General features: G+C 48.7%; 2 protein-coding genes across 6 annotated transcripts in view; both read right to left on the bottom strand.

Annotated features, from left to right (window-relative positions):
- LOC105284382 (CUGBP Elav-like family member 4) overlaps positions 1–19,611 on the bottom strand; it is a 525,177-nt gene that overhangs the window by 380,791 nt on the left and 124,775 nt on the right. For 3 of the 5 annotated variants that reach the window (XM_011347821.3, XM_011347809.3, XM_011347815.3), the window contains exon 3: positions 3,472–3,632. The exons of the other annotated variants lie outside the window; for them this stretch is intronic. The gene's annotated coding sequence lies outside the window, so the exon portion shown is untranslated. The remainder of the gene's footprint in view (positions 1–3,471; positions 3,633–19,611) is intronic. 5 annotated transcript variants of the gene reach the window in all.
- On the bottom strand, positions 7,344–12,589 carry LOC105284381 (protein yellow). Its single transcript, XM_011347802.3, has 3 exons — positions 11,684–12,589; positions 11,086–11,492; positions 7,344–10,701 (listed from the first exon to the last, which is right to left on the bottom strand). The coding sequence occupies exons 1-3, from the start codon at positions 12,047–12,049 to the stop codon at positions 10,218–10,220; spliced, it is 1,257 nt and encodes a 418-aa protein (XP_011346104.1). The 5' UTR covers positions 12,050–12,589; the 3' UTR covers positions 7,344–10,217.

Genomic DNA, 19,611 nt, shown 5'->3' with positions numbered 1-19,611 from the left:
CGGTGCATGCGCGCGGCGCGGTCCGTCTACCTGCCTGCCATTCGGGACGGCGCGGCGCTCTATTCCGGGGACGCGAAATGAAGCGGCGCCGGCGTGGGACTGGCTCACCCCGGTAGTCTGCCCCGTCGATCTCGGCCCTTAATTAATTAACACCGCGCCGAATAATAATTATCGAAATGAAAGATGATATCGGCCGGGCTTATTTATTGGTGCGCGATGATATCGAGCTAACGTATGAGACATCGCTACCTAACTCTACCTTCGAGCCATGCTATAGCGGAGCCACAAGACCTGCTGCTGTACGTGTGAATATACTATACATACGCCTCTCGGCTGTGCCGTCGACCGATAGCGACGATATCTAAACGCAATTTCTCTAATTGATTCGTAAATTAATTTGCCCGAGCGATCTCATCATTTATGGCTTTTAATTACGGCTCCTCCTCCAGCTCCAGCACCCCGCCGGAGTTTCGCGAACGCGCAAGGCCAGTTGCCTTTCGAGATCCCCATCATTCCCGTTACCGAAAGTGAATCGAATGTTTTTATCCATTCCGATTTTCGGGTCTCGTTTGATATGCGCAATCTTCGCTGCCGTCCTCCAACAACGCGGTCACTGTTTTACCACTCCGTTCGCACACAATACTCTATTGTTTTATTCAAGATTCGCTCTCGCCAGTGGCGAGCTCGCGCAGCCGCAGTTCGAGGAGCAGCGTCCAAGACAAATTGCATTCTGCGAGAATTCAATCTGATCACGAGAATGTTCGAAGTCGCGGGAGATCGCGCGTGCCAGTGCGCTCGGAGAGAAATAAAAATGGGCAAGCGTTTCGACGCGCGGCCGGAGGGATAAAAAGGAAGGAAATGATGTGCGACGTGTGGAAAGCGATTTCGGATGAAGGGTCGATTCCAGACTCGTTAGGCCGGCACAGACCGCAAGCGGAAGCGGGGCTTGCTTTACCACGGCGAAATACGCATGGACGAAATGGGATGTCACACCCCTCCCTTCCTTTTGCATGCGAATTTCCTCGATATTAAAGCCCTAGCAATGGGATTGCGACGATTGGTGGCGCGCGGCGATCTGCTTGGTGCGTGGACTCCCAATAATTATGTGCCAATTAAATTTAACGACTGTCCATTATTCCAGTCTGCGAGCGCCCGCGTGCGTCTCTCTCCCTCTATCTCTCTCTCCCTCATCCCTCTTCCATGGTCGACAGCCGATTCCACCACCTCTCCTACGACCGTACCTACGCGACCGAATCGGCAACAACTATCATCCAGGGTCGCAATCCAATTACTTTTTAATATTATCGGAGCGAGCCTGGAATCGAGCTGCCTTTGCGGAACGTCGCGCGACCACATTGTAAAACTACGAGGAACTCCCGCTGGCAAATAAATGCTTCCGGGCTTAGCTCCGTTCCACTCTCACATACGTCGTTGTCAGAAGCCATTTGCTCGCCACGGTCTCGCCATCGCTATCAAATGGAATAAAGTGCCAGCGACCGGTTCCGAGGGAAATTGGAAGTTTGGAACGTAATTTGCCGCGATCGATCGCATAATTCGAAGAAAATATGTGAGGGGGAAGTGTAATAAATATTTCTTGTCATATCACATCTATCGTTTCCCTCTCCGGGGGACTTTTAGTTCCTTCAGATACAGAGATTAATTAATTATAGCTGTATTATCAAAGCTATATTCATATTATTATTATGTAGAAACGTGGAGCATCTAGCAGTCACGTTAGAGCATCCAATTTCATGCTGTCTACTCGTGTAATTGTTTTAAAAGTATGTTTCTCTCTTTGCTACCCCTTCCCGGCTTGTCCTCGTTAAGAATTCAAGCGTTTCAACCACAGATTAACCCGCCATCGGACCGGTGTGTGTTTGCTACCGTTTTCCGAGCTCATTAAAAGAATGAACCGAACGTGTACCCGGCTCTCAGCTTAATTACTGTTGCAGATGTAAAATATATTTAGAGGACAATATTTACACGTCAATATAATTACCGACTCATTTACATATAGCGGTATTTATATATGATGTTAACGTGCCGACTTGTTTGTTCCGTGGTGTACTCTTATCGCTAAATTACCATTTAACAGATGGATAGACCAGACAGTGCAACTTGTTATCGAAGTATGCATTGAAGTGTAAAAGGACAAAAAAAGAATTTTCGCTCAGCGGTGCTCAAGATCTTTAATAACTTGAAAACGCGTTCGATGAGATGAGAAATATGTGCATGAAAATGTGCATGCCAGAAGAAAGACTGATGGTACGCACTATTCTCTAATCAAACGCTGGTCATTCCTAAGCTGCACGTTGCTTTGAGTAGGACGTGGATTTTGAGGACGTGGAATTTTCCATACGCTGGTAATTCTTATTTAGTTTTTCACTTATATGTGATATGTAATTCATTTATTTAAAATCGATTCAAATTTAATTGATTTAAATTTTTAAGTAGGACGTTTTCTACTTTGTCCATCAATTTATAAAGTACTGTAAAATTGTTTTACAAGTTTTTAATGTTATATTAATACGATATTAATATCAATGCGTGTTCAAACGCATCGCATTGATCAAATCTATGACTCACCGTAGTGTCATCATGCAAATTTACGGCATCTATCCATCTTATAAATAATAACAGCATGCTTAGTGGTAAAAATGTATATTTACTGGAAATCTTACCATCCCCTATCTATCAAGAAACTCGAAGGCCGCCACTCTGTAGAGAAGATAACGGCAGGCAAGTTTGATATCGTAACTTCTAACATCAAGTTTAGGAATTCGTGTTCTGGAAATGGACAGGGTGCTCGTTGTTGGGGCGGTGAATACAAGGAAGAATCAGTAGAGAGGGTGAGCACCAACACAGAATGACCACTAAACACCTAACAACCAACAATAGCAGTCAACATCGAACATTGATAAACCAACGAAACTTAACCAACCACAAGTCACATTGTAACGGAATTCAGCGAACAGTGAAGACATAATCCACCAATACATATATATGTGTGTATATATATATATATATATATATATATATATACGTGTATACGAACGAATATATAATATATATGTACGTGTAGAATACAAAACGTATACACAATGTTGAATGATGTGTTGAATACGTACGTGTACTCGAAGAATGCCTCTGCCATAGCGCGGTGAAATTAAGGCTACGCCTGAGTGCGAGATAATTTTGAGTCGAAATTTACGGGATTTACGCTGATTGTGAGTATCACATGAATACTCCAAAAAGCAGTATCGACCGAATTCAACGCGATTGCCAATAGGCAGAGCGCTTCTCGTGTCCACGTTCGTTCAGCGGCAAAGGTGGGTATTGACCTCGCGCGGCTACCCCGTCAAGACACCAAGGAGAAATACTAATTGTGAGACACGATAACGTAAAAAAGTGAGACACGTTAAAACTTAATGACACATCTTTAGAGACACCGAGTAGGGGTAGGTGACGTACCACATCGAGTACATTGAGAACGTGGTTCGCGCGGACGACACTAGTAGTAGTAGTAGTAGTAGTTGTTGTTGTTGTTACATTGTGTGTTGTGGTCGTGGCAAGAAGAAGAAGAGGTGGAGGAGGTGTGCGGCGCCCCCGGCCAGCCGGTCGCCCCTCACACCCTGAAACAGAATAATATTGTCACTCCCCTGCGAAGAAATACCATCCCTACCGACTACCTACTCTGTCAGCGTTGTCTAAATGTAATTCATTTGCTAGCGGTATATCGCGGAAGCACATCTGTAGTCAATTAGTATGATACGCCATCATCTTACAAGCCTACATATCAATTTTGAAGTTTGAACAATTACTGTTTCAATGAACAATCTTGCAGCAAGCAATTCTTCTTCGCGCTAGATTGATAGATGTGTGATAACTCTCTAGAAAATATCTTTCAAATTAAAGGTCTGTTTCGGGAAAAGTTAAAGTAGCCGCGAAAGCAGAGTACGTCGATTGTGCGACGGATACTAAAGATATTTAATTAAAAATTTTTGAGACACGAGGGAAAGTTAGCGCGTCCAGTACGAAATTGAATTCCACCGTTGACGCGCACTCTCACGTGTGAGAGCCTGACCTGACAGCGTCGATTCCGTTTGTTACAGCCCGGGTTTTATCGGCGGCTCCGATACTTTGCTCACACAGGATAGCGGCGCGAAGTCTCGCTATGTGGAGGGTCGAAGCCGAAAAAAGGGACGAAGCTTTATATCGAGGAAAAGGGGATTTCGGACTTGCTGGACCGTGTCCGCCTCCCCCCTACTCTCCCCTGCTCTCGTCGTTGCATCGTTTACGTCTAACACGAGCGAGCGAGCGAACGAACGAGCGAACGAGCGCGCGCCCGTATACGCGAAGGAAAGGCGGAAAGTTGTTGGGATGAGAGAGAAAGAGAAAGGACGAGAGATGATGGTGAGTAGAGGGGGGAGGCTTAGAAACGGGAGCACCGACCGGGATTTTAACGTCGAGCACACTCGTTTCGAGTCGATAGGTCCACTTCGGCTGGCTCGGGAAGCAGTCGACATGGTCCAACAACTTCCTCTCCGGTTTCCACCCCATCCCGCGCCTTATCGTCGTCGCGCGCCCTTTCGTCTGTCTAGCCATCATCTTCGTAACGGGAGACAGGGCGAGTGGAAGTTTTTCATACGTAGCGCTCACATAACTGATGGGAAGTTGGGAACACCGATCTTCCTCTCGACTTCTATTAGAAATTGACTAGAACGCTTTTTTCTCAGATCGCTCACCGAAGAGTAATCAAAGTGACTTTAACGGGGGTTGCGTGACGATCTGAATGCCGCGCAGAAGTTCTTGCGTTTCCTAACACTATAGTTATTAGGAATTGTAATGCGATACTCAGCCAAGCGAGGCAGGTACGCGCGAAACAGCGTCGGCGAATAAGCTCGTGCGAAATTCATCGTGCGAATTACGGCACGTGTCTCATCACATTAAGGAGAATACGTAAGGTTTATTTAACTCGAAAAGGTTTCACTCCTTGACGCAGATCTGGGACGGCGATAGCAAAATAATATGATTACCGACGAGTGTTTAAACAAAGATTCTTGTTATCGTGATACAAAGGAATTTAAATATTGTCGCAACGTGCCGTAGCACGAGTTGACCGGAAATGATCTTAAAAACGATAAAACATTCGTTTCTAACTTAAGTTTCTAATTTAAGAGAAACAGAAAAATAAGAGTAATTGCGATGCCAAGTGCGTACACGAAGTGAATACAATGCAATTATTACACACAGCCTTCCAGTGTATCAAATCGAGTCTTTTGGCGAAAACGAGTTTGACGTAATCAAAGTGTGTTTCCTCCACAGTGACACTCGGTATTATTAAAATCATTGTTTTCGGCTGCTTCACAGAATTCGTACGGAAATAAATAGGGTGCCTGCTGGAGTAGAGGGTTATATTACTTTCGAGGGAGGCGAAAAATGGGTTCGCACGCACGCACACGTACGACGAGACAAATGTATGGAATGTATACGAATAGACGGAAATATGTATTACGTGGGGTGAGAGAAAGCGAGATTCGAAGGAGGGAGACAGATGGTATACACCGAGAGAAAAGCGGGTTACTGAGTGAGGGACAACGTTAGCAAGTTTACTTTGTATGCCACGCAGTGAGAAAGTTCCATTCAGCTGTTAGTCGCGTCTTGCTTAGTTTTCCTCTCGATGAAAACTCACTCCCTCGCGAGTTCGAGCCATCCCATCTGCCATGCACGCGAGCGAGAGAAGGACGAACAACCAAACATGGCTTATTTCCTTCGTGTAAACGGAGAATGTGTAATCACAGCGTAATTAGAACAAAAGGAATACGAGTGAATGCACATCTGACTTGGAAATTACTCGCGAATTAAGGTTAATATCTCCCCGTCCGGAAAAGGATGTCACGTCAAGAACGTGATTCAGTCGAAAAATCGATAGCAACGAACACCAGCACCAGAAGGGAACAAGCTCGGCAACTCGAAGGCGCGAACAGTCGGGAACTTTCCAAACTGATTTCCATTCTGTCGCCGCGCCGGCTCGATCGTTGGAAATAAATAACGCGGAATACATCGTCGGACTGAATTGCCGTCATACTGGCCGCATGTCCTCGTTGCAAATAGAACCCATGGGAATTACGCCGCGGAGATCGCCGACGCGGGATGAGTTGACGCAGTAATACTGGTTATCATCGCGCTGATTGCACCCATATCTCCTCTCCCGCGCCTGGTCTCTCCCTCCTGCCTATGTAGACCGAGCTACCTCCCATTGGTACCTGCACCTGACCTGGTATATTTCCAGCCGAGCTATTCATTATGACCACCATCTACAGCGATCGTTCCTTTCACGATACATCGACGTACGAAAATTGGCGTGCGGCACGGCCCGGGTTATGCATTCATACTTGCAGGCACGTCATGAATCCTTCCACCATCGCGGATAAACCCTAAAACCGTATCGCGCCGAGATTACGGCGCTTTCGCGGTGAATGTACAAGCGATACACGCTTGATGACCCAACGATTTTCGCGCGCGAGAGGAAGTTTTACAACAAAGACCTCACGTAATTTCGGCGAATGGGCTGTTTTACAAATTAATGCTTCCGAACTTTCGAATGGGTCGTTACGCTTTCGATTGTAAGCGGCGAGACTTATTTTAATTGCGCGCCAAGTCTATTTTCGCCCGCTCGAGTGAGCTAAAAGCGCGGCCGCGCTCGCGCTCGCGCAGGTAACTCGTAAGATCTAACGAATGTTATTCAAGGCCCGATGGTAAAACGATGCGATGACTAGCTCGCGCCGAGGTAATTCGCAGCGAGGCGTGAGATCGCTCGCGTATCACGAACGGAGCGAGAAAAAGGAAGTGAAACGTGCCAGGGCCGGTGCGCGCCGCGGCCCTCGGTATTTGCACTCGTAAATGCCGTCGCACATCCGCGGCCTCGTGCGTGCACTTGCGGCAAAGGTAACGAATGGCAGAAGGCGAGGCACAGCCACACCTACGTACGAAATGCACGCTTTTCAGCCTGTACACGGTGCCGCGCATACGTACGTGTTTACGTAGCGAACGCGCCATGCCAGGCGGAACTAACAGTAACGAACGGTTACGAACGTAAGAGACCGGTTCCCGGAGCAAACGACATTTCTCGCTCGAGCGTTACACAGTGGTGCGTACGGCAAGAGGAAGCGAATTACTCGTGAGACATCGAAGGAGAGAGTGAGTAGTGCTCGAGACGCGGTACCGAAGACAAATAGATGAATAGATAAATGGACGAGTCGGTTTATCTTGAAACGCGTTTTCCGCAGTCTCGAGGATATCACGAGATATTTTAGGTGAAAGGAAGTAATTAAAATAAACACTTTCGCCAAGCAATCAATGTAATCGCAATGCAATGATCCATGATGTAAGAATAGTATTCTAATAATCTTATTAATAGGCAAGAAAGTGCAGGAATGCATAATCGATGTGACGCCGGTCATGCGAAACCGATTGCATGTAAAGTACGAAGACCCGCCTGTGGAATGTAAATGAATCGAGAGAAAGGCCAGAGCTCACGGGGATTCGCGCGTAAAGTTCCCCGAGATATTTCGCGGGGAACGCTCGTGCGCGCGGCAGATAATCTCGGCGATCATCGGCGCGACAGCTCGAAAGTTCCGCTCGTTTCCGGGAGACGTAGCGCGTACTCCGCTGGTTTATGGTGGCCCTGTGGTCGTCAGGATTCCGCAGTGGTCAAGCCGGCTGGCGCGCAATGGCGTTATCCGCTCGCGTCGTAACTAGTAGTCGCAGTAGCGGCTAACGAATACGACGCCTGCTGATATTCGGCGTTGTTGCTATTGCTGTTGCTGCTGCTGTTAGTGCTGTTACTGCTGCTGCTGCTGTTAGTGCTGTTGCAATCGCTATGCCTGAGACGCATACTGCACCGACCGAGTCCAAAAGCGGCGACTGCATCTGCATCGAGCCGAAAGGGCGAACGGGATGGGGAACGGCGAGCTAGTAAATTACGCGTTGACTAGAGCTGACAGCCGCAATGCGTGACACGCACACGCACGCATACACACACGGCGGTACGCGCGTAACCTGCTGCACGAGACGCCGGTGTGTTTATGCGCCCGGTGAGTCCGGCGGACTGTCAGCCGGCCCAGGTCGCTCCTGTGAATTATAGACGAGCCGGCCTTAATAAAGACGCGGTGGATGCCCGGAATTCTCGGCCGGCATGCCATCGGCACGGGTCCGGGAAATGCCGCGGTACCGCCGAATTGCGAAACAACCGCTGCGCACGGTACACCGGCGCGGCGGCGTTGCGATGCACTCGTTACGGTTTCGCCGTTACGCTCGCGAACGCCGCGCACGTACGCGGTTCGTTCTCTCGGACGTCCACGATACCCGGCGAAATATTGAGTTACTCGTATTTCCTTTTACGAAATAATTATTTCAGTCTATTGGGCTTGCCTTATTAAAAATTAATTGGACGGAAGAACGTGCAGGATTCAGGATAGCTAACGATCGCGATAAAGTGCATGTAGTCGGTCATAAACATGTACCGTAATGTTACAGTATAATATTTATTACCACAACTACCGATGAGGTAACCGCGCGCTTGACAGTTTATTATAATTCCTCTTCGAATTAATCAAGTGCATACGTAAGTCGTGAAGAAGAGAATAAAATAGTCAGCATCTTTTCTTGCGACGAAAAATAGGCCAGTTGCACGATATATGTATGTCGTCTAGCACCAGTTCTGAACCATTCGGATACGTGCACGCGTGAGTAGCAGCGCCAAACACCGGTAGTTATGTACATTAGCGGCAGTAAAACTGATGCAAATTTATTTCGAAATTCCGTGCCGTTCCAGCGAAGCTGTTTTAAAAGTACCCTCGTAAAACGATTTGAGAGATTCCTTGTCCGTACGGCCGCGGACATGCCCGCGGTGAGACTTTACCGCGACGCACTACCGTTCCTTAAGTAATTCCACATCCTGCCCTTAAGGTAACGACTTTGATCGCGGGAGCGTGCTCTCGCGCGTCTCGGCAGCACGGCGGAAAATGTGCTTTATCGTGCGAACGCCTCGCCCGTAGTCTCGTACGCGACGTTATTTCACCATAACCATAATCGATTAGTATTCATACGCGATAAAAATAAACACAAGTCGAGTACGTTCAAGATCTTTTACATGGGCGGAACCTGAGGAAGCAGAGCGTCTCGCGTTTGTTTTATATCAGCGATTTAACAACCTTTCACGACGTTTTCCTTGTAAACGTGTGTTAACATGATCACGATAAAAATCGATTCACCCTCGCAATAATGCTCGCAGGGTTAGTCAAGCTTTCGGAAAACCATTCCGAAAAGAAGAGTATGGTCCCGTGCCGCAAGGTGAAATAGGCCGAGCCGAGTATACTGGAGGGAAACGAAAATTTAAGGGCGGCCGTATATTATCGCGACGAAGGGGTTGTCTGAGGTTAACTGCCAGAGCTTCGTAAGAGGGAGGATCGGGTGGTGTCGTCGTGGCGGAGGCGGGAGGAGCAAGGCTGTGCCATGAATATGCCGCCATTAGTCACACGCCGAACCCCGCCGTGGAAAGAGAAGTAGGTGACACGAATTTCCCGGAAATGCGCGCGCCCTATTGGTATCCCAGGGGGTAGTACTGCGAACAATCCTCCGTGAATGCGCATTTATCTCGAGCCCGCCTGCGCGGCATCGGCACGCCTAAAAGCCCGGTAAAACTTCGTCGAATCCGCCGGCAAGAAACTCGTCGTCGCGTCGCGCCGTATTCCCTTTACAACAAGCTCGAGGTACCTACCTACCCGCTTCTACTCGCGGTGTCAAGCCACCCTGTCAAAACATTCAGAATTCGCAGCGGCACCCGTGTCACCGACAGGCTCCATCGTTACATCTCGAAAGGCAACAATGAAACGGTTAACTAAATTGCTACACGCTCCGGCTGTCACTCGCAGAACCCGCTGCCACTCTGTCCTACCCGGTCGCGCGCGATCGCAAACGATCCGTCGCTTTTAGTTACGAATGCATCTCTGCACGCGAAATCCCGATAGAGGAAAGAAGAGCCGAGAGAGCGCTTCACGCCGTTAGACGCGAGTTTATTTGGACAAGTCATTCTCGTTAATGATACCGCTCGACGTCTCATTTGCGCGACGCGACGCGACGACGCGTTTGAATGGCAAAATGTACAGGAACATTCCGAAGGTAGTCAAATGAAATAAGCGTGAAATCTCGGCGAATTATATTTGATGCCAGAAGACGATGTCAGGTGCCCGCATCCTCACGCCGGTCGGCTCGCAATTCGTCCCCCGGATAATGTCGTCGACTGTCCCCCTTATTATACGGAAGTTTATCTCCGTCGATTTGAGGCTCATGTTTATCGTCTTCTGAAGCCTGTTGGTATTGAACCACAATTCTTCCTCGCCGGCTCTATTCGTGATCACTTTAATGCCGCTCACGTACTGCAGAGTCTCCTCGTCTTGCGCTATTATCACGACGTTCTCCGGAGTAAATGGTTTCCCGATGTCCCAACAGGCGATGGCAGTTAATTGGACCAATTGGAAAAATATTACGCCTCTTTGGGAGGTTGCCTGCACGCCCGCTTGGCTCGCACGCTTGTAATTTGATTGAAATATCACCGGTTCCGTGAACTCGCTTCGCATCAACGAAAAGGTGTCCGCGAAGTTTTCATGGTAACTGGCGAGCGAGTTAAAGTACAGGTATCTGAAAGAGCGACAAGCATCGGTGATAGGTAGCAAATAACTGTTTGTGGGTGTACGAATTAGCATACTGATGATACAAAAACTTAGGTTGATACTGCCAAAAATTTTTGGAATTTCTCATCGTAAAAATATTCAAAAATATTCGTAAGAATAGTCGAACCAATAAAAGAAACATGCAGAACAATGAAACTTATTTCCATATCTTGTTATGCTAACGGAACACAACTTTTGAATACCAAAAAATTCGATCTGTTGAATATTTGTGCGCTTTCAAAGAACGACACGTAATGCATTTAAATTTTCAAATTTGAATGAAGCAATATCCTTCGGATTAAATTTTTGCAGAAACCGATCGAACTGGAGTAAAAGTAATGAGCGCTGATACCTGTGATTAAAATATCCCAGCGGTGAGAGTGACATACCGAGCGTACCGTCGGTGAGATCAAACCACTCGCCAGCGATCGTAATATTCATTGCATCGTCGTCCGGGCCGAATGCGTTGCCACGCGTGTTGTTTACTCGCCAGGAATGGTCACGATATAAGTCATAAATCACTAGTCCATTTTGATCCACGTCCGCCACGTAGAGATAAGTATCGAGACACGTTTTTCCGACGTCGACGATCGGCGTAACTAATGCTGCCTTCCCGTACAGCAGTTGATCATCCGGCACCACGTATTTATGGATCAGCTGATCCGTGGCGAGATCAAAGATCAATATTTTCGTCGGGCAAATTGCTTTCATCTGCACTCTTCCAGTGTCGACCACCCATAAACGATTGCACTCGTCGATCTAAGGATTACATACGATCTATCAATCTTACGTCTACTACGAAACCTAGAATTTAACTGATAACAAATACTCTGTTAAATGGACGAAATTTTGAAGAGATTTTCAATTTTAGCTGTCAGATAACATTTGACCGCGCGACGAAAATTGTTCCGTTACTATCGGATGCGTCGTAGTATCAATTGTGAAATTACCGCCACTCTGTAGACAGACACGATGCTGTCACAATTAAATGGCGTGTGCCAGGTCCAATTGGGGTATGGCACGAGCAAGCGACCACCGGGGCCCTGCACCTTGGTCACCAAGGACAAACTAATCGGTACACCGTCCAACCATTGCGGACTCGTCACAAACACACGGCCCTGCCTGTCGATATCCACGTCTTGCGTGAAAGCATTGCCCAGCGTATAGTTTTTTCCTGACAGATGTATATTCGGCCAAACCCAATCCAGGTATTTCCACTGGTAAGCCACTTGGAGGTGCGACAGCTGGGACGGGCGTGCTGCGAGTCCGAGGAGCAGGACGAGCACCCAAATCAATTCCATGGTGCGCACGACCATCGACGACCCGCGCCGCGACACTGATCGACCGACCCGTTAATTCGCTGGACGCGTTTTCAGCGAGAGAGCCTTTCGATCCTCAGGGTCTCGACCGCGTCCGCGATCGGGGGACCACTGCATTACGGAGCGGAGCACTGTTGTTCCCCGTGGTGGCGTAGATCGTTTCTTTCGACAGCGACTGGACAGACCCCACCCCTGCCTACGTTACGGAGTCCCACTGTTGTATCGTGCACGATTTCGTTATTTATGGTAACGGAGAGTGCGGTTCACCTTGAACTGGATACACGGCCGGCAGCCCATCATGTAACATAATTCGCTGAGTAATCAGGAAATGAGAAGGACTCTCGCACGCTTCTTCCGTATAAGCAAGCAACGTAATGCATATCGTCCTTCGGAAAACAGAAGGAGACCTTCTTTATCAAACCTTATAGAGCCGATGCAGATGTTCGGTATTATTTCTATGTTTCGGAATATTTCAATTCTCTGATTTGAGTTTACAATTTCTGAAATTCTCAATTTTCGTATGCAACCTATCGTAAAACTAACTATTTATAATAATTATTATTATTATTATTTCAATGGAGTGGATGAATTTAATAATGGATGAATAAAATAATGGTGGAATAAAAGATGATATTTTCGCGGAATATGATATGCAATGCAGAAAATGTATTTCGATATATGCGACATATAAATACATATACATGTACGCTTTGTATTCGGCGTATTGTAGAACGATATGGAAATGTATACGCCACAATGATGAAATTGAAGAAACGTAAGCGTATCCATTAATCCCAGCATTTCCAATGCATGATGTTAATAGCCTGGGGCTAGACCGCACAATATTTTATGAATATGTGAGATTTACTGTACGTGTTACTAATCTATACGTGTATCTATCTCAACCTGTATGCTGATTGTTACGCAAATCGGTGGTATCAAATCCTGCACATCAATATGAAATACGGAATGCGGTTGAGTGCACGCATTAGCCACAACGTGATCGGAAACTAGAGCAAGTGTTCGCAAACAGTGCACGTCTACCTGATATAGAGCCGGGAACCTTTGTTGCATTTCCTCGAACGCGTCGCGAAAGCTATTACGAGTGTATATCTATGTACGTAACAAGGTTCCCCGTAAATTGCACATTGCCGAAATTCGCATGAAGTGCTTCGCGAGAGACGATACATTGAAACTTTTGTCTGATAAGTGTTGACACAAGTGCGTTTCACGTTCATTCATAATTTGTACGTGAAAATTGCACTTTCATCTGCATTATGTATATTATGCGCCCGTTGCATTCGTTAACGCCACGCTTCACCATCTATTACTCGCTCGCTTAATTCATTACGTTCTTGTTCACTTGAATATTTATGTATAATATTCCGTGCGTATTAGTCGTCGTTGTTTTTATCGATGTATCAATGTTGCACTGCTACTTCGAGGCAGGTCTCCTTGCATATTCATGGCGAGCGTAGAAAAGCACAATGCAACTACAACCGCCGCATACGTGTACGCGAACGCCACGAAGTTTACGACAGTTAATGCCAATTAAAGCACAATAAACTGTTTATAGAGGTGTGTGAGAATATAGACGGCAGCCACGCCGGTGTCACGGCATGGGGCGATACGGCGCGATGACATTATATCGTACAACGGCCGCGGCGCGTTTAGAATGTAATAAGGAGTTCCGCGAGTCGGGCAAAACTATTTTCCAACAGCTGTTATGGCGCGATCACGCAATACGGCTATAAGGGATATATATGCTTTTCATCGCGCTCGGCGCCCAAACTTTTTTTCCGCCGGCCACGGGTTTGAATTGCATTACGCGTTGCTCCGTATCCGGCAAGGGAAACTACACTCGCGCCCGGCAGAAGTGAAAACCATAAATCACCTGGCTAGTCACGATTAAGCCAAACGGGAAGACAAATGGGTGGCTAATTTCAATTTTAATGCGAAGCCCAGAAGGTATCTGTTCCGTCGTGAGTTATAGCCCGACTCTTCGGGCGCGAACCGCTTTAGGGCTTATTAATAAGGAATAGTTTATCGTTCTGATTAATAACGCGGCGCAGCGACGCGCGAGCCCGATGATACCGTTGAATCGCGATGCATTCGCCGGATTTCCGAGTGGATGCGCCATGACTAACTGAAGCACATGACTAGTCGCAAAATCCGCGCACGTGAATTGCCAGACGAAATTGCTTCAAGCGTGAAACCGAGTGGAGAAACGAGAAAGTGTGTAAGTGCGGACACAGCGAAGGAGCGCTGCCCGACAGGCAAATCTATCCGGTCCAATTAGGATCGCCTATGGTAATCACCCGCAGCGAGAAGCGCGAACTCGTAAACGAAACAACCGGTGTTTTTCAGCGTTAGTAATCATAACGTTCTACCTCATTTCTCCTGAGGAATTGGGGCAGACGCAGACACAAATACAAATGTGTGTACCTGTGGGTATGTGTGTATCACGTGTGTGCAGGCGTGAGAAACTCATTAATGAATTCCACCCGGAATGAATATATTGGAAACGAAGACAAGAACGGGGCGATATGCGAGGGAAGACGTGTCAGCAGAGGTGGCGGCGGGGTGGGCGAGAGATTTAGGTTCATACGTTAGGAGACGAGGGAGGAGCAACATATAACGAGTTACGACTATGATACCGTTCGTTATTCCTGACGGCTCGAACTTCCGAACTGCCATTCTGCCGGAAGCCCGCGTCGCGCGATTTTATATCGATGAGGGTGGAGAGAAAGTCCCGCAAGATACGTCTCTCTCTCTCTACGGCTGAAACAGTTCTTCTTCTTCTTAAACTGAGTTTGGTAAACCCTCGTACAAGTCGGAGTTCTGACCGTGCGGGTGGCGTCGTAGGGGCGTAAGGGCGGAGGCGCCGTAAAAGTTGGACGAAGTCAATTTTGCAGTTGAAGTTGGTAATGCGATTTGTGCCGGAATAAATAGTTTGAGAGGAGGGCACGCGGTGTGCGCGCAGGGCCCCCTTCGTCTCCTGTCCCCTTTCTCTCGCCAATACGCCTGTCCTTTTGTCTCTCTAGCGGCCGGGCCCGTCAACCAATCCACTCGAGTTGGGTGTCACGAGCACGTCTATTGGACCTACCGAACGTGACGTCCTCACCGAAAGCAGTTGTACTTAAATCAAAAAACAGCGAACGGCGGCTTGGAGGGACGAGGAGTGTCAGAATCGCGGAAACTGGCGATTGAACGCCTTCTATAAACGCTCGGCGGGAAAAGTGCAACAAAGTTCAGGCGAAAGAGTACACGTACAAACAGCCCGGCTCATTACTCCGTCGTGGGAACGAGATTAACGTCAATTACAGTTCCCAAGGAAACGAGGCAGCGTTCCGGCGCACAAATATTCCGCTCGCGGAAACTTTCGCAGCCCGAATTAAATCACGATGTTTTGTTTTCGTCTGCCTTCAACGGCGATTTCGCGCCGCTACAGTCCTTAGCCGTTCCTATTGAGATTCTCGAACCACTCGTGCATGCGCGCGCGCGCGCGCGCGCGAGAAATTAATGACACTCTTCTCGACTCGTTACGTTACACGCAAGCGGCAAATTGCCGCGAGCCCGGGACGTAATCCGCGAGAACGCAATAATAAGCCGGCTACCCCGGTGAAAAACGACGCGCGCGCTCCTCTCCTTCTGTTCCCCCCGTTGACCGCCCCCTTCGCCCACCCCACCGACCGTAATCCTAGAGATGAAAACTTACGCTAATTAAATCGTTAATAGCGGCGAGCGTATGTACGTAACGGCCATGGCGGTTACTTAATCCCGAGAAAATGAAACGTTCGCAGTGCCCACGTGCGTATCCAGCGGCGCCGCACGGCCCGCTTTCGCCCCGCACACGTGTGCACCGAGATACATACATCCTACGTTACGTAGGCACGCACGTTGCTTTCGCAAATGGCACATTTCTCCCCTTTCCCAGTTTCAGAGACCGTGTTTAATCTCCCTCTCTCTCTCTCTCTCTCTCTCTCTCTCTTGTTCCAGCATCGCTGCACGACACGAAGTCATTATATTCCGCGTGCATCCGTTTTGTCGTACGATCCGCAGACGCTAATTCCTCCTCCGGTGCGCTCCGCGCGCCTCGAGTCCCTCCGCGCCCTTAATGCGATCGTCGATAGCGATAAAAATGCGAGAAGTCGTCGAGCACTCGCGAGCGGACCGTCCGCTGGTTGTAATTTAGCGGATCTCGTACACACCAATCCGCCGCGCTCCCACTTCCCTCCTTTCCCTTCGCGCGCGCCCGTACTCGCTCGCGAGGCGTGACGAGAAAATAGCGTCGACGGCCGCGAATTTGAATAACGCAATTCACCGAATCGAGTTCCGAAAGGCGGCGCATTCGGAATGCCGGAGTGTTGCCCGTCCCTCGAAGCGCAACCGTTGCACGCTGTCACGACGCGAAATATGAGAACGCGCGCGCGCGTGCGACTCGACATTTCTGCCAAATAATGACCTCCACCTAGTTTCCACAGGAAAAGTTTTTAGTCCGCCCTCCTGAAGCCCGCTCGTACAGCGGTCGCTACTCTGGTCCAGCGCGACGTTCCGCTCGAGACCATCCTATCTCGCACACGTTGCCGATGGAAAACGCGAGGCGGGAACGGGCAGGAGGGAAACGCTGAGGGTTGAGCGTCGACAATACCGCGTTTTCTGCACATTCACGGAGTTGTGCTGTCTACTACGACGACAGCGGCGCACATAAGGGTATTTGCAGCCCCTATTGAAAATCGTTACTCGTCCGAGACCCGCGCGAGGCTCTCGCGCAGTTTCGCAGCGCGTCGGGAGTTAAATGTGGAACTTCGTTCCAGCCAGCTGGAATAAAATATAGCGGCCGATACGTAGGAACGATAAGGGGAACTTTTTGCCGGCACGTACCGAGAAAATGCGCGCGATATGAATTCCGGCGCGCAGCAAAAGCCGAGCAATTATGAGTCGCGGCACGGTCGGGGGCATCCGTTTATGTGCCGAAGAATACAATTAACTGTCCTGAATAGCCGAGGACGTTACGTCGCGCGCAAATCATACTTCGCGTTTTCGCGATATCATGCAATCGCTAATCTCCTCGAGCACTCGTCGAAATAATTTATCTCACGAGCTACTTATCGGACCGTGAACTTTGCAGATAGCCGATCGTTTTTGCAGGACCGATTACCCTCTGATCGGTATTATACGGTCGCCGAATCCCTGAACCCGGCGATCCCTTCGTTTCCAAACCGCCGCGTTCGCGTTCGATCGTGCGGCTTAAGCAAACTCATGAGAATAAATAGAGCCGAAGTTGTTAGGACAATCGGGGAAAGGGATTAGAGCCGTTTAGCCTGGTCTCGTTCCCCGCGCTTGCTTCCCTGCCTCCACCCTCCCCGAACGGACACTAATACGGCACTTTAATTATCGAGAGTGCTAGGCTGCATGGGCCGCAATTTACTTTTTCGTGAGAAACGGGAATCCTACGGCGGCGGGCTTCCTACCCGCAATTTTTCTTCCGACCACCAGACGCCTCGCTCATGTTAGTCAAGTAGGATTACCACAGCGTCACCTGAATCTTGTAGTGTTTTGTTGCGTGCGAAGAACTGCATCTTATCGTCAGACCGGTGGAACCTATGCCAGACCCGATTCTCCCCTCCCGCCCTCTTTCCCGGTAGTTTCCTCGGACTACCTCGAAGACGTCTCGCTAACAAGAACCTGAAAAGATCTCCTGTAAGATCGAGGGTGATTTATCACCACGGCCTCGTGGTCTCGCGTATTTTCTCGTACTTGCTTCTCTTCCCTTCCTCGCGCCTGTTCTTCCCTCGCATCGCATTCTCGTATGTCTACCGTGTATTGTACAGAAGCGCTGGCCATCACGATGTTCGTTCGAATCGAATCCAAGCTCCGGGAGATATATCGCTGCTGAATCGCGATCGACGGCGCACGCACGCCCGTTTTCGCGATCGGCGAACAACGTAAATTCCCGCGTGATATATACGCACACACACACCGAGTAGTGCAACGAGGTGCTCGCACCACCTTGCTCCGACTTGCGAACGTCGGACCTACCGGCACTCCACCGAACTGGATCACGTTACCGCCAGATATGCATCGCGCGTCAGATGCAGATGCGCTTTGATCCGCATGGGCAATCAAGTCGCTCCAATTTCGCATACTCGATCAATCACGGAATGTTCCCGCTCCTAGAGTACGCGTCACCTCCGCGCTAAACCGGCTTTCTGCGACGTTCCGATCGTTCGTTTGCCTACGTCCATGTCAGGGGATTTAATTAGTTTCGCGACCGTTCCACATTCCACGACGCCAATATCCGATAAGCAGGTGTGTGAATTTATTCAACGGAGTCGCGCGGCATGTTTTTCTTCGCACTTCATCCCTCGGTAAGCGGTATGTCATATCCATGCGCGCGCGGGCGTATAGCTGAGCTTACTGCAAAATATCCCTGCCACACGCGTAAAAGGGATTCGTTTCAATCGTCCTTAATCGTGTAAGTTGGTATACGGCTGTTTGTTCTCGTCCTAGCGGCACGACCACTACTCCACGTGTGTGACCCACTGGAACACAATGGCTGCTGCTCTTTCCCTCTGGCCGTCTGGCTGTCAGCAGTCGCCGCTGGCTGTGTAAATACGATACGCCGCTCGCTTTTCGTGCTTTCAAGCGCAGTTCAAAAAACGGGGAAAGTAGGAGACACATAGGTGAGAAGGAAAGAGTGTGGCGTGGCGCTTTGCCGTTGGCCCGAAATTGCTCGGCTCGGTTTTCAATTTGCAGTTTGTGCGATATCTGGACCGCCAACGATGAGGAACCGATGGAAAATAATACATCGACACGTTCCGACACGCTTGCAGCTACGCCAACTGATCGGCAAAGAAAAAAAAGAAGAGGAAAAACGATCTTTGCAAAGATCAAACGGGAGAAATCGCCGTGTTTCGTGTAATAAATAAAACTCAGGAAATTGGCATCTCGTGCTTATGTCTGAACGCGCGGAAATTCGGTTATTTCTGTTGTGATTTTATCGACATAATCCGCGTCGATTGTGACGACGACGAAAAATTCTCAAATTCTTCGATAGTCAGAAGTTTAAGCAATTATATATATATGCGGAAAGACAAACGCTTCTATCCGGCAAATTTCTCCGGTTGCGAGACTTGATATAATTTGTAAGTTTCGCGGATCAGAGAGGCGCGAGTTCTCGCCTGGACGTCTCGTTAGTGCAATCATCGATTTAAAGTTCGTTACAAAGGAGGGAAGAGGGGGAGGGGTTAAGAGAAGGGAGGGGACGACGATCGATAATGAGTTCCGGAGGTAACTTATAGTCGGAGGCTAGAATCGGCGGGATGGAGAAAAACGGGGTGGCTTGATTGCTAGGCGGATCGCAGTCGGTGATTTGAGGCAATCTACCGGGTTCTTGTTACTCCGGACGACGAGTAATAACCGTAATGGGAATCGGTCTTCGGAGGTAACTATTCTTCTTTCGAACCTCTCCTTCGATCTTATTGTCAAATCCACCCAGGAGAGCCTGGGTACTTAAATCGGTCATTCGCGCGCGTGACTTGTAAGAAGATGTGCGT

Source organism: Ooceraea biroi, chromosome 7, assembly GCF_003672135.1.
Source record: "Ooceraea biroi isolate clonal line C1 chromosome 7, Obir_v5.4, whole genome shotgun sequence".
Lineage (NCBI taxonomy): Eukaryota > Metazoa > Arthropoda > Insecta > Hymenoptera > Formicidae > Ooceraea > Ooceraea biroi.
The sequence above is the reverse complement of the archived record's forward strand: the minus strand, read 5'-3'. Positions and strand labels throughout refer to the sequence as shown.

What these genes read in the sequence shown, in the direction of transcription:
- LOC105284381 (XM_011347802.3), bottom strand. Translation starts at nt 12,049, where the DNA reads ATGGTCGTGCGCACCATGGAATTGATTTGGGTGCTCGTCCTGCTCCTC. An exon ending in TGTCTGTCTACAGAGTGGCG is followed by an intron (nt 11,493 to 11,683) that starts GTAATTTCACAA and finishes TGTAATCCTTAG; the next exon opens with ATCGACGAGTGCAATCGTTT. An exon ending in CTGGGATATTTTAATCACAG is followed by an intron (nt 10,702 to 11,085) that starts GTATCAGCGCTC and finishes TCGCTCTTTCAG; the next exon opens with ATACCTGTACTTTAACTCGC.